The following is a 14,112-nucleotide window of genomic DNA, read 5'->3' on the forward strand; positions in this document are numbered from 1 at the left end:
AACTCTGCCCAATAAAATAAAGACCATGGATGAATTTGGTTAAATTTCCTGGTTGAAACTGTAGTGGCAATAGAAAAAATTGGGAAAAAACAGTGCCACATTTTGCGCAGCGTATAACACATCTTACTTTCCTTTCAGAATATCATGATGGAGCATAACACATCTGACTTTCTTTTCAGCTTATTGTGATGGAGCTGATTATTTCTCAAAAGTATGAAATAATGTCTTGTAACTTTTTTCTTGTAGCAAAGTGGGTTGAGTGTTGTCCAAGATGAATAGTGTGCTGATAGTGGGACTCAAAACAATGAGATACGTTTTGAATTGACGAATTGTAAAAAGTACATTTGAAATTGAATGTGAGAAAAATGTAAAGAGGGTGCAAATATGAAGATAAAAAGCCAAATTTATATATAAAAAAGGGAATATATGGGTTCAAGCCCTGCTGCTAATGAAAGGAAACCGCTCAGCCCACATGACCATTCTACAGGTAACACCGAGGAGGACAATGGGCCAGATGAGCAGATGATTTAATATATGTTGTCACTAACATAAATAATTAAGATTTCATTCACAGATGATAGTAGTTCACTTCCAGGAAGGTTTCTGGGATGATTCTAACAAAGAACCAGTGACTGTGCATTGTAATCTCAGAAGAGGCTTGTGCATTGATCAGCAAAATGACCCCCCTCGACAACAGAAAGTGAGGGATCAATGATCTTCCCTTGCAAATGAGAGGAAACAACCCATTGCAACAACTCACAAAGATCAACATGAATGGAAAAAGGAGACAAACTTAACCAGAATCACAGGAATGAAAAGTTGCAGAAAGTGGGAGATTCACAAGGAGTTGTGCAAAGAAGAGAAGCAACAGAGTTAAAAAAGAGATGAGTACAAGTTCAGACAATACTCAACATCAACCAAACTTTTCTAAAAATGTAATGTTAAAGCTCTTGAATAGACTTAGTAGCAACCTAATAATAACCCCACCAGAAAAAATTATTGAAGAGAGAAAATGTATGGTATGATGATAAAATTAATGTTAACGACTAATTCAAGAAATTTACATAGAATAATGGGAATTAAGACAATTCATAAAGGAAAAAAGAAAAAAAAAGAACTAAAAGACATTTTAAAAAGATCCAAAAGGGTACTTAGATGCAACTTATCAATACAGGGGTATACCTAATTAGTTTAAGGCTACAGTTGAAATTAAAACAAGTATTAAGACTGGCTATTAACAAATATTCGATTTTAATTTTAATTCATAAGATTATGTTATGATTCAATATTCTATTGACTAAATAAAATATTAAGTAGTGCTAATAGGACGACAAACTCAAGTTAATTGGAAGTTAATCGAATTCAATAACAAGCAGGATTTTAAGAACAATCTATGGTACCAGAGGAGGGTAAAAAAAGATATTTGACATTCACATGAAGAACAGATTGTTACACCAACATCACTTTTGAATATTTTCAATCCAGATGCGCCTGGTTTTGACCAGTACGCAAGGGGGGAATTATGAGAGATTAAGGAAAAGGAGAGATTAAGAATGTGAAATTTGTAAGGAAAAGGAGAGATTAAGAATGTGAAATTTGTAAAGAGAGATTAAGAATGTGAAATTTGTAAAATTTGTGCCAAAAAACAGTTAAGAAAGGAACAGCGACACAAATAGGTGAGAAGGACTATTAATATGCTTGATAATGGATTATGTGGACATGATATAGACGGGTAAAGGCAATGTTATTAGCAGAGGAGGGGCAGATGTAGAAATGAGATTTCTAACAGAGAAGTATTCCTTAGATTTGAAATGCTATAAGAAATAAATTCAGATAATGGGTTAGCAAGTTATTCCAAGAATATTGAAGATTAAAATGAATTGTATACGAACACTTAAATTGCACACAAGGAAGTTTTAATAATAATGCTTTATGTTTTAAATGGTTGATATAAAAATTATGGATTAGATTTACAGAAAAAAAGAAATGTAGGCCTACATATAATCAATATGTAGGTAGTGAAAAAGTTATTTTCTAGAGTTATTTGTTCTAATTGTCTAATGAGTTTATTGAATGACTTTTATGAGGTAAATGTAACATTGCTCTAAAGCTTTCTTAGTTTGAGTGATTACATGGGATATAACTAGATTATTCATGAGTTTATTTAGAAATTAGTAGAAAGGAAGAAAAGGTATTCAGTTGAGAACCGCTTGAACTGAAGAGCTCCAATGAGGAGCTATAACGCAAGATTAAAAATGTCTAAATGGTATTTATTGTTACATTTTGGTAATAAAACTGAATTTAAAATATGAAACTTTATAACGAAGCACAAAGCGATTTAAAGGATAAAAGGTGCACTACAATGTTCTGTTCGTTCATCAACTAAAAATGATTGACTAAAAGATTGATTCTTCGAATTTAATAATTGATATTCCTTCATAAAAAGAAGCAATTGAAAATGAGAAAAATAGGTATTTAAACCAGCCCTATTTTAAATCAAAATTCATATGGATCACGGAAAAATAAAAACGCAGAATGAATAAATTATTTATTATAAATCAGCAGAGATTTACTGTAAAGCTTTGTCTGCATTAGGAGGAAAACAATTACATGAGAAAAGTAGAAGGACTTATGTTTGAAGAGCAGTGTTGCACGTTAACCAAATAATACTGCGCAGGGAGGAACATTTAGCGAATACAGGATTAAAAAAAAAAAAAAAAAAAAAAGTTTAAGAGCAAAAAGTTAAGAAAAACTTGATTTGAAGTATAAACATGGTTTGCTAAAATAGGAATGTTTTCTGAAGTTGCAATATTGAAAGGTGGTTATTATTCTGTTGTGTACTTCCCATAGTAAGATCATTAGTTGTTAAAATCACTGTTAAACAAATGGAAATGCTGAAATATCAAGATAATGAAAATTAATTTTAAAGGGCAACCAATATTATTAAGATTGGGCTAATAAACCAAATTTAAATGTACAAAAATTGGATTTTACAAGCATTGGACAATGATTCAAGTGAGGAAGGAGAAGATGATTGACGAGCCAGACCCTGGGTGTATGTGCTAGCCTAACCTCTCCCCGAAGGGTGACCCTCTACGATGCGTAAAGTGTCTGGGTCGAAGAGAAATTCTGCACTACAAGAAAAACTTTTAATAGTATAATGCATGGTTTAATGTTTTGATGTATTCTACATAACTGTGACAACCACAGGCAAGGCAGAACAAACTACACGCTCACGCTTATAACAATGTGTTACTCTTTTTTGTTTTGATAGGGAGAATTCGAAGTCTTTTACTTTCTCCATTGAAAGAAAGAAAATACAACTGAAAGAAAAGAAAATATGTGGAGAAAGATGTTTGGCTCGAATACTCCGTCAGAGTGTGGTAGCACAACCTAGTCATTGGAAAGGTGACTGAGTGACTTAATTGAGTCACTAGGTAGCATAACTGAGAGGGCTGGATTGTGAAACTACACTCTGGGAAAGGGATAGTAAAGTGGGGCTTAGATAAGCCCCAGAGGAGGGAATGTTGAAGATTTTATTATTTAGAAGATCAGTAATTTAGCTATATATTTGTACACCATTATTTCCTCTCTGTGTGTCTTTGGTTTGACTTTTGGGAAAGGTAAAAAATGCTGATGCAGCAGATGATTCTATTTGTGTGTGTCACATGTGTGAGACTTCAGCCCCAAAAATATCTATAAGGAGGTATTACCATTTTTGGAAGTGATGTGGGTATATATGTGAAGCCGACCACATGTCTGGAGCGTCTTTTTCTGCAGAAGGGCGCTCGGCTTTGTTTTGTTAAATAAAGTCTACAATATTTCTGGCATCAAAGATCTCTGAGAAGTGATTTCATAAAAAGATTGAAACCACAACACTAGATGACGTCAACTTGTCAAGTTATTTGAATACGATACGCCCACTTATTGCGCTCCAAGGCCAGCAGGGAAAATATCATGGCGACGAGACGCTGTGTTCTGAAGTTCTCAAAAGCCAACTTTTTTCATCTGCCCAAGGAGGAGCATTTGAAGACTAAGTGGCTACAATTCACTATACCACAGAAGTATAGTCCGAGCCTTGTGCTTTGTTCGCGCCATTTTGAAGACGATTGCTTTTTAAATGCAATCAAACTTGGATTCGTGAGCCGGCTGATATTGAAGGAAGGTTCAGTTCCAAGTGTATTTGCATCAGCTTCCTCCTCCGTATCACAACCTGTAAGTGTTATTAATAATTTTTGCTTTTATATTTTATGTAGCATGCTTAATAATTATTTTGTTTGTTGTGTAAGCACCGTTTAGCTTCTAGGTCTTCAATGACAATTGTATTGAGATATGTGAAGTGTTTGTCGTTGTTTTCGGAGTTGTCTAAAGAATAGAGTAATAACTAACGTAACTGCATTTTTTTTTTTGTAAAAACGTTGTGTTTATGCATCGGGCTAACGCAAACAAAGACTGATTGTGCTTTTACAATATGAACTCTGGGCTATGCTCACTAACATAACATTAAATTATTTATCTTATTTTTTGTTTTTTACTACAAACTAAAAAGCAGTGGACTATAATCATTATTATAACACAATTTAATTGATAAAAGCATCATTGTACACCGTGTTAAAAATAAGTATTATCTCTGTAAACACTGCTGGGTCATCTGACCAATCAACGCAGATTAGCGTCGCGCAAAGGAGGGGTTTGAAAAACGAGTCGTTGAACGAATCATTTGGGAGTCGGTGAGCAAATCAGGTAAAAATAAATGCATATTATACGAAAACAAAAGTGTTTTTTGTCATTGCATGCATGTAAAACTGTTGTTGGGGACTCCCTAAACAACATTAGGAACATTTTAAATGTCATAATAGGTGCCCTTTAAGTTTTGCATGAAACGTTGAGGTACCATCGTAGTAGTTTTGTGCGCGTGTGAACGTCACGGCAACGTACAACACAAAGTACCTCACGCGGGAAACACTTAAAGGGTTAGTTCACCCAAAAATGAAAATAATGTCATTAATGACTCACCCTCATGTCGTTCTAAGCCCGTAAGACCTCCGTTCATCTTCGGGACACAGTTTAAGATATTTTAGATTTAGTCCGAGAGCTTTCTGTCCCTCCATTGAAGCTGTATATACAGTATACTGGCCATGTCCATAAAGGTAATAAAAACATCATCAAAGTAGTCCATGTGACATCAGTGGGTTAGTTAGAAGTTTTGAAGCATCGAAAATACTTTTTGGTCCAAAAATAACACAAAATAAGACTTTATTCAGCATTGTATTCTCTCCCTGTTGTCAATCCTTCACAGTTACGCTGATGGCGTAAGACGCTGATGACGTGTTATCTGGTGCGTCCGAGCTTCATTTATAGACTGAGGGAAACGCACGCTGTAAAAGTGTCTCATCGGCGACATGCACATTTACGCACCATTAAAAAAATGATATCCACGCAAACAATGTAGAATAGCTTGAATATAGCGTGCGTCTCCCTCAGACTGTAAACGAAGCTCGGGCGCACCAGATCACACGTCAGCAGCGTCTTACGTCAGCAGCGTCACTGCGGAGTCCTGAACGCAGATTCACAACAGACCCGGGAGAGAATACAATGCTGAATAAAGTCTTATTTTGTGTTATTTTTGGACCAAAAAGTATTTTCGATGCTTCAAAAACTTCTAACTAACCCACTGATGTCACATGGACTACTTTGATGATGTGTTTATTTCCTTTATGGACATGGACAGTATACCGTACATACATTTTCAATGGAGGGACAGAAATCTCTCGGACTAAATCTAAAATATCTTAAACTGTGTTCCGAAGATGAACGGAGGTCTTACGGGCTTAGAACGACATGAGGGTGAGTCATTAATGACATTATTTTCATTTTTGGGTGAACTAACCCTTTAAGTTTTGCATGAAACGTTGAGGTACCATCGTAGTAGTTTTGTGCGCGTGTGAACGTCACGGTCACAGCAACGTACAACACAAAGTACCTCACGCGGGAAACACTTAACGTAACGTAAACGCGTGTAACTAGCGTAAATCAAGCCAGCTAGTGTGCATAGGCCACGAAGTGTTGGAGAAATAACACATTAGCGGACCGGAGGGAATAATATGGAATTTTTTTCAGAAAACTTCCGTCCGGAAAATACGGTAAGTGATGCTGAGTGATTCTCACCACAGGCAGGCCGTGACAGTCCCAGCCGAAGCGCCGGTCCACGTGGAAGCCGTTCTGATGGGCAAACCGGGTCACGATGTCCTTGATGGTTCCGGCTAGGATGTGGCCGTAATGAGGCAGACCCGTGGCGAAGGGCGGCCCGTCATAGAAGGTGAACCTGAAAAACAAATCAACGACACATAAACCTACATGTATAAAAGACATGTGGGAGAAGGGAACATTAGGCAACTGATGATGTCACACCCAGTGTCGGGAGTAACTCATTACAAGTAACCGGAGTTACGTAATCAGATTTCTTTTTCAATCTAACAAAATATCTGAGTTACTTTTTCTAAGTAACGCAAGTTACTTTGTTTTCCCATTTATTGACTGACAGCTCCTTATGTTGAGATGAATCGAAGTGCACAGGCGCACGTGTGTGTGAGTGTGTGTGTGTGTGTGTGTGTGTGTGTGTGTTCGCACAGAAAAACATACCGAATAAGGATCTCTTTCGCGTCGTCACTCTTATTTAGATCTATCCATATGTCTGCTCTTCTCTTTCTCCCAGACGTTTAAAAAATGTTAACGATTTGAGACGTGCATCAAGCGCATGCCAACTCGTGTCCCGCCGGTAGATCAGCACGCTACAATTCAAATGCAAATTTAAACCGGGTTTTTATTTAGTTATCGTCTCGGTTTCATCTGTGAAAAAATTAAATTAAGACTGCCTAGGTTGCATTTTGGCGACAGTTACCCTTAAAGTACGCGAAGGCGCGCAGTAACACAAGTGGCTTTACGCATTCCTGATGTTTGTTGCGCATGCGTATCTGCGTACCAGTTATGTGCACCCCTGTTTATAATGATGTAACTCAGTTACTATTTGTAGGAAGGAACTAGTAACTATATCGAGATGCACCGATTGATTAGCCTGGCTCCCGCCTCCTACGTACTTCAGTCAGCAGCCATATCACCCTGTAACCCAAGACTGGTTTCCCACTGAAGCTAAGCGGGGCTGAGCCTGGTTAGTACTTGGATGGGAGACTCCTGAGAAAAACCAGTTTGCTGCTGGAAGAGGTGTTAGTGAGGCCAGCAGGGGGCGCTCACCCTGTGGTCTGTGCGGGTCCTAACGCCCCAGTGTAGTGACGGGGACACTATACTGATAAAGAGCACCGTCCTTCGGATGAGACGTTAAACCGAGGTCCTGACTCTCTGTGGTCACTAAAAATCCCAGGATGTCTTTCGAAAGAGTAGGGGTGTAATCCCGGCATCCTGGCCAAATTTGCCCAGTGGCCTCTGTCCATCATGGCCTCCTAATCATCCCCATACACTGATACACTGATTGGCTTCATCACTGTCTCCTCTCCACCAGTAAGCTGGTGTGTGGTGGGCGTTCTGGCGCAATATGGCTGCCGTCGCATCATCCAGGTGGTGCTGCACATTGATGGTGGTTGAGGAGATTCCCCCCTTCTATGTAAAGCGCTTTGAGTGTCCAGAAAGGCGCTATATAAATGTAATGAATTATTATTTTTATTACTTCCGCTCAATTCTCATTTTCTTCAGAACTATGTCTGGGCTTGTGGTGTATTCTTGGGTTTTCTCCGATCAATTTTTTACCGGTCCAATCAGCGAACATAAGGAGTGGATGAGAACGATGAAGTTGAGGCTGTGCGCTAGTTTGAGTTGACATACGTCACGACCAATCGTTAGCGATTGGTTATGGCAGATCCAAAGTGGCTCTGGGCAGATCCAATAGTTTTAAACTTCAACGGAGTACCCGCCTACAAGGAGGTTAACTCTTGTCAATGGAGAGAGGCCAGAATCTCTGTACAGATGAAATGTAGGAGAGTCGGGTAGGACCAGGCTACCGATTGATCGGCTGGTGACCGGTATTGGCCGATTTTCACGTGAACGGCCATGATTGGCGATCGGCCGGTCAGTCTGACATATGGCGATTTTATATCTATTTCTGCTGCGCTGCACACGCTCAATTAAAGTGAAAACACACTTTTGATGGACAAAATAAATATGGTTTCACACAAAAAGTGCCTAAAATGCACAGAATTTGCATGTCTAGTGTGTTTTAACAAGAACTGGAGTAGCTACGTCAGAAAAGAAAATGAAGACTCAAAAAATATTTATAGAAAATTTACCCATTTAAACTTGTTTTTATTATTCAGTTTGAGTAAAAGTATATGGTGTTTAAAAAAAAAAAAAAAATCGAACAAAAATATTTGTGTGTGCTGTAAAGTGGTTAGAAAAAATTAAATAGATATCGGCAGGTCAAACTAAATGAAAATTGTAATCAGTGCATCTCTAATAACTAATAACCGGTACTTTTTTTAAGTAACATGCCCAACACTGCCCAGGACTCACCTGGGCCGGTTCTTGGACTGCTTCAGACACTCCTGGAAACAGTCCTTCTGCTCCCAGAACTGCAGGATTCGCTCCTCCTCCGTCGGGAAGTGAATGGATTCTGGCACGGCTTCCACCATTCTGACTAGACAACACAACAACACACTCCGTCAGTCTCACACACGCTTGGAAAGCCCATTCATTTTAAAGTCCCCCTGTGGTGAAAATCCAGCTTTTAAATGTTGTTTATGTGTCTATGTGGTGTTATTAATCTGCTTTAACACACACATGTGTAAGTTCATAAGTCGACAGCATTGCTGAGTATTTTCTGCTTAAAACTGCAGTGAACCAAAGACAGTCTCAAAAACACGGTTTGAAATCGCTGGTGTTTCTGACGTCACACACTACCTTGTAACCAATCAGATCAACGTGTGATCGTCAACCAGTGGATCTCTGAGTGAGTGAGTGAGTGGAGGCGGGGCTCATTTGCATATTCATAGAACCGCGTATACTAAATGAGGCAAGGTACATTCAAGATATTATAAGGCATGAAGACAGATTTTGTGAGGAAAAAAACTTTTAAATATGTAATGTTGGTGATCAAAGATGAGTTTTTGACTACAGGGGGACTCTTAGCTCTCTAAAAATGAGTTTAGATTAAACTACTTTATTCCAGCATATCAATTAAAGTCACCATGAAATTAAAAATGTCTTTTTTAATGGAATATTCAACCATCCAATCAATACCCCACGGGCAAAATCAAGCCCAGCCTACATCTGTTCTTGTTCCAGAAGCGTTTAAATCGGATATATATGACACAATAAGGAAAGGAAAGACTAGCGCAAGCTCCGTCTCATGCCGACTTTATGATTACATTATTATTAACAGTGAACAACTTCAGTTTCCTCACACAAAGCATCAAATGACTTCAGAAGAATTATAATAATTATAATATATAGTTCACAAGTCATATGAACGACTGTTAAGATGCTTTCATGGTACATTTACATCATCCGTCCTCATTCACTGTGGTTTTATCAAAAAGAAAAAGAAAGTCATATGGGTTTGGGACAGGCTACGCAAATAATAACGGAAATGTGGGTGAAATTATCTTCATAATAAAAAATGTTTTGGAGTTGTTGTAGGTAGTGTTTTATTCATGAGTGTGTGTGTGTTTTTATTAAAGCTGCAGACCGTAACTTTTTGCACTCTAGCGGTTAATAAACGAAACTGCATGCGTCTTGCGGAAGAATATTGTAGCCGGATCTACTTCTCTCTGTTTATGTCTATGACCAGTCACGCAGGTACTGGGCTAATGTTACTCCGCATTGCTCTAAAATAGTCCCACTATATACACTTATTATAGGTATTGATTAAGGATAAGACAAAAACACGGGTTGGAAAATGGTTTTTATGATGTACTCGCTTATTATATAGATTTTGAACATAAAAAAGTTACGGACTGCAGCTTTTAAATAAAGACTTTCAACAGCTACAAGATTTGCATCTATTGATTTAATTTGGTTTTCAATTTAACTTTTCTGACCTGCTATCTGTATAACAACAATAAAACACAGAAATGAATGTAAACGGATAGGTTCATAAACATTTTGAATCACTAAACCAACAACATTACATCATGACTGCACTGCTAGAGGAACAGACTATTTATAAGGACGAAATGCTCAAACTGTCACAAACATACACATATTTATAAGTGTTTGTTATTAAATGATACATCGCACTTTAAGGACATTAGGATGAAGTTATTTTGAAGTGTAAATAAATACAGCTCCATCACACAATCTGTCATCATCACACACGCGCACGAGCGCGCGCTCGTCTCTAAAATCACTGTTCGCCGCTGTTATGATCACATTTCTCTATATGAGATCCATACACACAGCGGAGTGAGTTTGTGTGTGCAGTGAGTGTGTGTATAAGTTCTGAATGAAGAAGAAGTGCCAGTTGAGAGACTCACATGCGGACCCTCACCGGGTGAACAGAGAAAGCGGAAATGATGCAACTGAGTGAAAGCGTGGCTCCGGACATCATACAAGAGTCTCTTTTCATAATAAAGGTGTATGAGAATCATCCTATAGATTAGTGATGTCCACTGATATAGTCAGATTTATTTAATGATTCGTCAGATTTTAGATTATTAAGAATTGTGTGTGTGTGTGTGTGTGTGCGTGTGTGTGTGTGTGTGTGTGTGTGTGTGTGTGTGTGTGTGTGTGTGTGTGTGTGTGTGTGTGTGTGTGTGTGTGTGTGTGTGTGTGTGTGTGTGTGTGTGTGTGTGTGTGTGTGTGTGTGTGTGTGTGTGTGTGTGTGTTTGTTTTTCTTGTCCATAATTTTCGTCAAAAACACTGGGAATCCAAGCTGTGTTTTAAAGAGAGCACTATTTGATGTGCTGTTTTTTGAAAACTAGATTTAAAAATATATAATTAAAATAATTTAAGATTAAGTAAAGATATTAAAATATCTCTTTGACTTAGATTGAAATAATCAAAATCAGATGAAATAGAAATCAAAATGTATCTGGCAAATGTGACATCTAAAAACTTGAATTCCAAAAAAAGGCTTCCATAAAAGCCTGATTTACCAAAGCATTTTTCTTTTGTGGCAAAAATACTGTATGCTGTGTAAAGTAAAATTGTTATTTAAGAAACTAATTCACTTGAGTTCATGTAGAAATATTGAGAAATAATATTACAAAGGAACACATAAAAAAAAAAAATCAAAATTGACAAAATGTCTAATAAGCGAGTACATCATGAATCCTACTTCCAAACCATGTTTTGTCTTATCCTGGATCAATTAGCTACGCCATTAATAAGTGCCTGTGTCCAAAATCGCCCCCTGTACCCTTAAAGTTCCCCTAGTCAATAATTGTAACCCTTAAAACTCACATTGGATCACAAAAAAGTCATATTTAAACGTTTTTTCCTTGAAAAAAAATTATTCATGCCTTAAATGTCTTGAATGTAACTCGACACCCTTGCCTCATGTAGTATACGCAGTTCTATGAATATGCAAATGAGCCCCGCCTCCACTCACTCACTCAGCTCAGAAATCCACTGGTTGACGATTGACTGGTTACAAGGTAGTTTGTGACGTCAGAAACACCAGCGATTTCAAACCGTGTTTTTCAGACTGTCTTTGGTTCATTGCAGTTTTAAGGAGAAAATACTCACCAATGGTGTCGACTTATGAAGCCGGGGGCCCAGACGACCCGATCTCTGGATATGGAAACTGGCTTTAGGGACGTGAAACATCACCTCGCTGGCGGGGAAGGAGCCTGAGATTGTGCGTGAGGTTGAGAGGTACCGACTAGAAATAGTCGGGATCACCTCCACACACAGCTTGGGCTCTGGAACCACACTCCTTGAGAGAGGATGGACTCTTCACCACTCTGGAGTTGCCCATAGTGAGAGGCGGCGGGCTGGTGTGGGTTTGCTTATAGCCCCCCAGCTCAGCCGCCATGTGTTGGAGTTCACCCCGGTGAACGAGAGGGTCGGTTCCCTGTGCCTTCGGGTCAGGGATAGGTCTCTCACTGTCGTGTGTGCCTACGGGCCGAACGGCAGTGCAGAGTACCCGGCCCTATTCGAGTCTCTGGGAGGGGTGCTGGAAAGTGCTCTGACTGGGGACTACGTCATTCTACTGGGGGACTTCAACGCTCACATGTGCAGCGACAGTGACAACTGGAGGGGCGTGATTGGGAGGAACGGCCCCCCTGATCTGAACCCGAGCGGTATTCTGTTATTGGACTTCTGTGCTAGTTACAGTTTGTCCATAACGAACACCATGTTCGACAATAAGGTTGTCCATCAGTGCACATGGAACCAGGACACCCTAGCACGGAGGCCAATGATCAACTTTGTGGTTGTTTCATCCGACCTCCGGCCGTATGTCTTGGACACTCAGGTGAAGAGAGCGGCGGAGCTGTCAACTGATCACCTCCTGGTGGTGAGTTGGATCCGATAGCAGGGGAGGAAGCTGGACAGACTCGGCAGACCCAAACATTCTGTGAGGGTCTGTTGGGAACGTTTGGCCGAGTCCCCTGTCAGAGAGATCTTCAACTCCCTCCTCAGTGCCTGTCCCAAACCCCGAACCCGATGGTGGACACCGGAAGTAAGGGATGCCATCAACCTGAAGAAGGAGTCCTATCGGGCCTGGCTGGCTTGTGGGACACCTGAGGCAGATGATGGGTACCGGCAGGCCAAGCGGACTGCATCCCGGGTGGTTGTGGAGACAAAAAATCAGGCCTGGGAGGAGTTTGTGAGGCCATGGAGAAGGACTACTGGTTGGCCTCGAAGAGATTCAGGTAAACCATTTTACAGTTTACAGTGGAGGTGGGCAGCTGTTTACCTCAACTGGGGATATCGCCGGACGGGGGAAGGACTGAGGACTGAGGTTGAGGAGATTCCCCCTTCTATGTAAAGCACTTTGAGTTCAGACTTGTTGCCGGTGCATGTTGGACTCCGACAGGGCTACCCTTTGTCACCGGTTCTGTTCATAATTTTTATGGACAGAATTTCTAGGCGTAGCCAGGGGCCGGAGGGGGGCCGGTTTGGGGACCACACAATTTCGTCCCTGCTTTTTGTGGATGATGTTGTCATGTTGGCCCCATCAGACCAGGACCTTCAGCATGCACTGGAACGGTTTGCAGCCAAGTGTGAAGCGGCTGGGATGAGGATCAGCACCTCCAAATCCCAGGCCATGGTTCTCGAACTCAAGTGGAGGAGTTAGAGTATCTTGGGGTCTTGTTCACGAATGAGGGAAGGATGGAACGGGAGATTGCCAGACGGATCGTTGCAGCTTCTGCAGTAATGCGGTCGATGTACCGGTCTGTCGTGGTGAAGAACCCGAGCTGCAAGGCGAAGCTCTCGATTTACCGGTCAATCTACGTTCCTACTCTCACCTATGGTCATGAGCTGTGGGTCATGGCCAAAAGGTCAAGATCCCGGATCCAGGCGGCCGAAATGAGCTTTCTCCACAGGGTGGCTGGGCTCTCCCTTAGAGATAGGGTGACGAGCTTGGTCACTCGTAGGGTTGGGTACCAAAACGCGGTGCCAATAGGGAACCGGTTCCGACGTAAACGGTAGTAACAAGACTGAATAAGGACGAAAATTTCGGCCTTTTATATATATATACTCCCTGTTCTGTTCAGTTCTTTGTTCTGTCTCGTCATTGTTTTATTATGTGGTTGTATTACTCTGTTTCCTGAGTTGTCCTTGCCTGTTGGATTTATTTTACAGGACATGGGAAAATGACAAAAGAGGATTGTAACGGGGGTTCTGTCTCTTTCTTTGGGATGCGCTGGTTGTGCTGGGTCCCTTCTTAGGGACACTCTTTCACGGTGGGTAGTGGAAAATGGAAGAGAGGACTCAAGTGCGGAGTGAAATGAAAAGGTTTAATAAAGATAAACATAAAATAAACAAACCAACAAAGGAAATCCAAGGTCTCAGAACTTAATTCAACACGGACATGACAGGACAGGGCAGGTCAGGACAGGACAGGACAGGGCAGGGCAGGGCAGGGCAGGACAGGGCAGGGCAGGACAGGACAGGACAGGACAGGGCATGGCAGGGCAGGGCAGGGCAGGGCAGGAC

The 14,112-nt window shown here is 40.4% G+C and overlaps 1 protein-coding gene across 1 annotated transcript in view; it reads right to left on the minus strand.

Moving 5' to 3' along the window:
• The window catches only part of iars1 (isoleucyl-tRNA synthetase 1), a 105,541-nt gene extending 94,731 nt beyond the window's left edge, over positions 1-10,810 (minus strand). Inside the window, exons 1-3 of the mRNA XM_079597543.1 lie at positions 10,482-10,810; positions 8,521-8,644; positions 6,169-6,325 (exon numbers count right to left, since the gene is read on the minus strand). Coding sequence (XP_079453669.1) covers positions 6,169-6,325; positions 8,521-8,639 — 276 coding nt within the window. The 5' untranslated portion in view covers positions 8,640-8,644; positions 10,482-10,810. The remainder of the gene's footprint in view (positions 1-6,168; positions 6,326-8,520; positions 8,645-10,481) is intronic.
• Between the last annotated feature and the right edge of the window lie 3,302 nt (positions 10,811-14,112).

Source organism: Phoxinus phoxinus, assembly GCF_949152265.1.
Source record: "Phoxinus phoxinus genome assembly, chromosome: 22".
In the NCBI taxonomy this organism is placed as follows: Eukaryota; Metazoa; Chordata; class Actinopteri; order Cypriniformes; family Leuciscidae; genus Phoxinus; species Phoxinus phoxinus.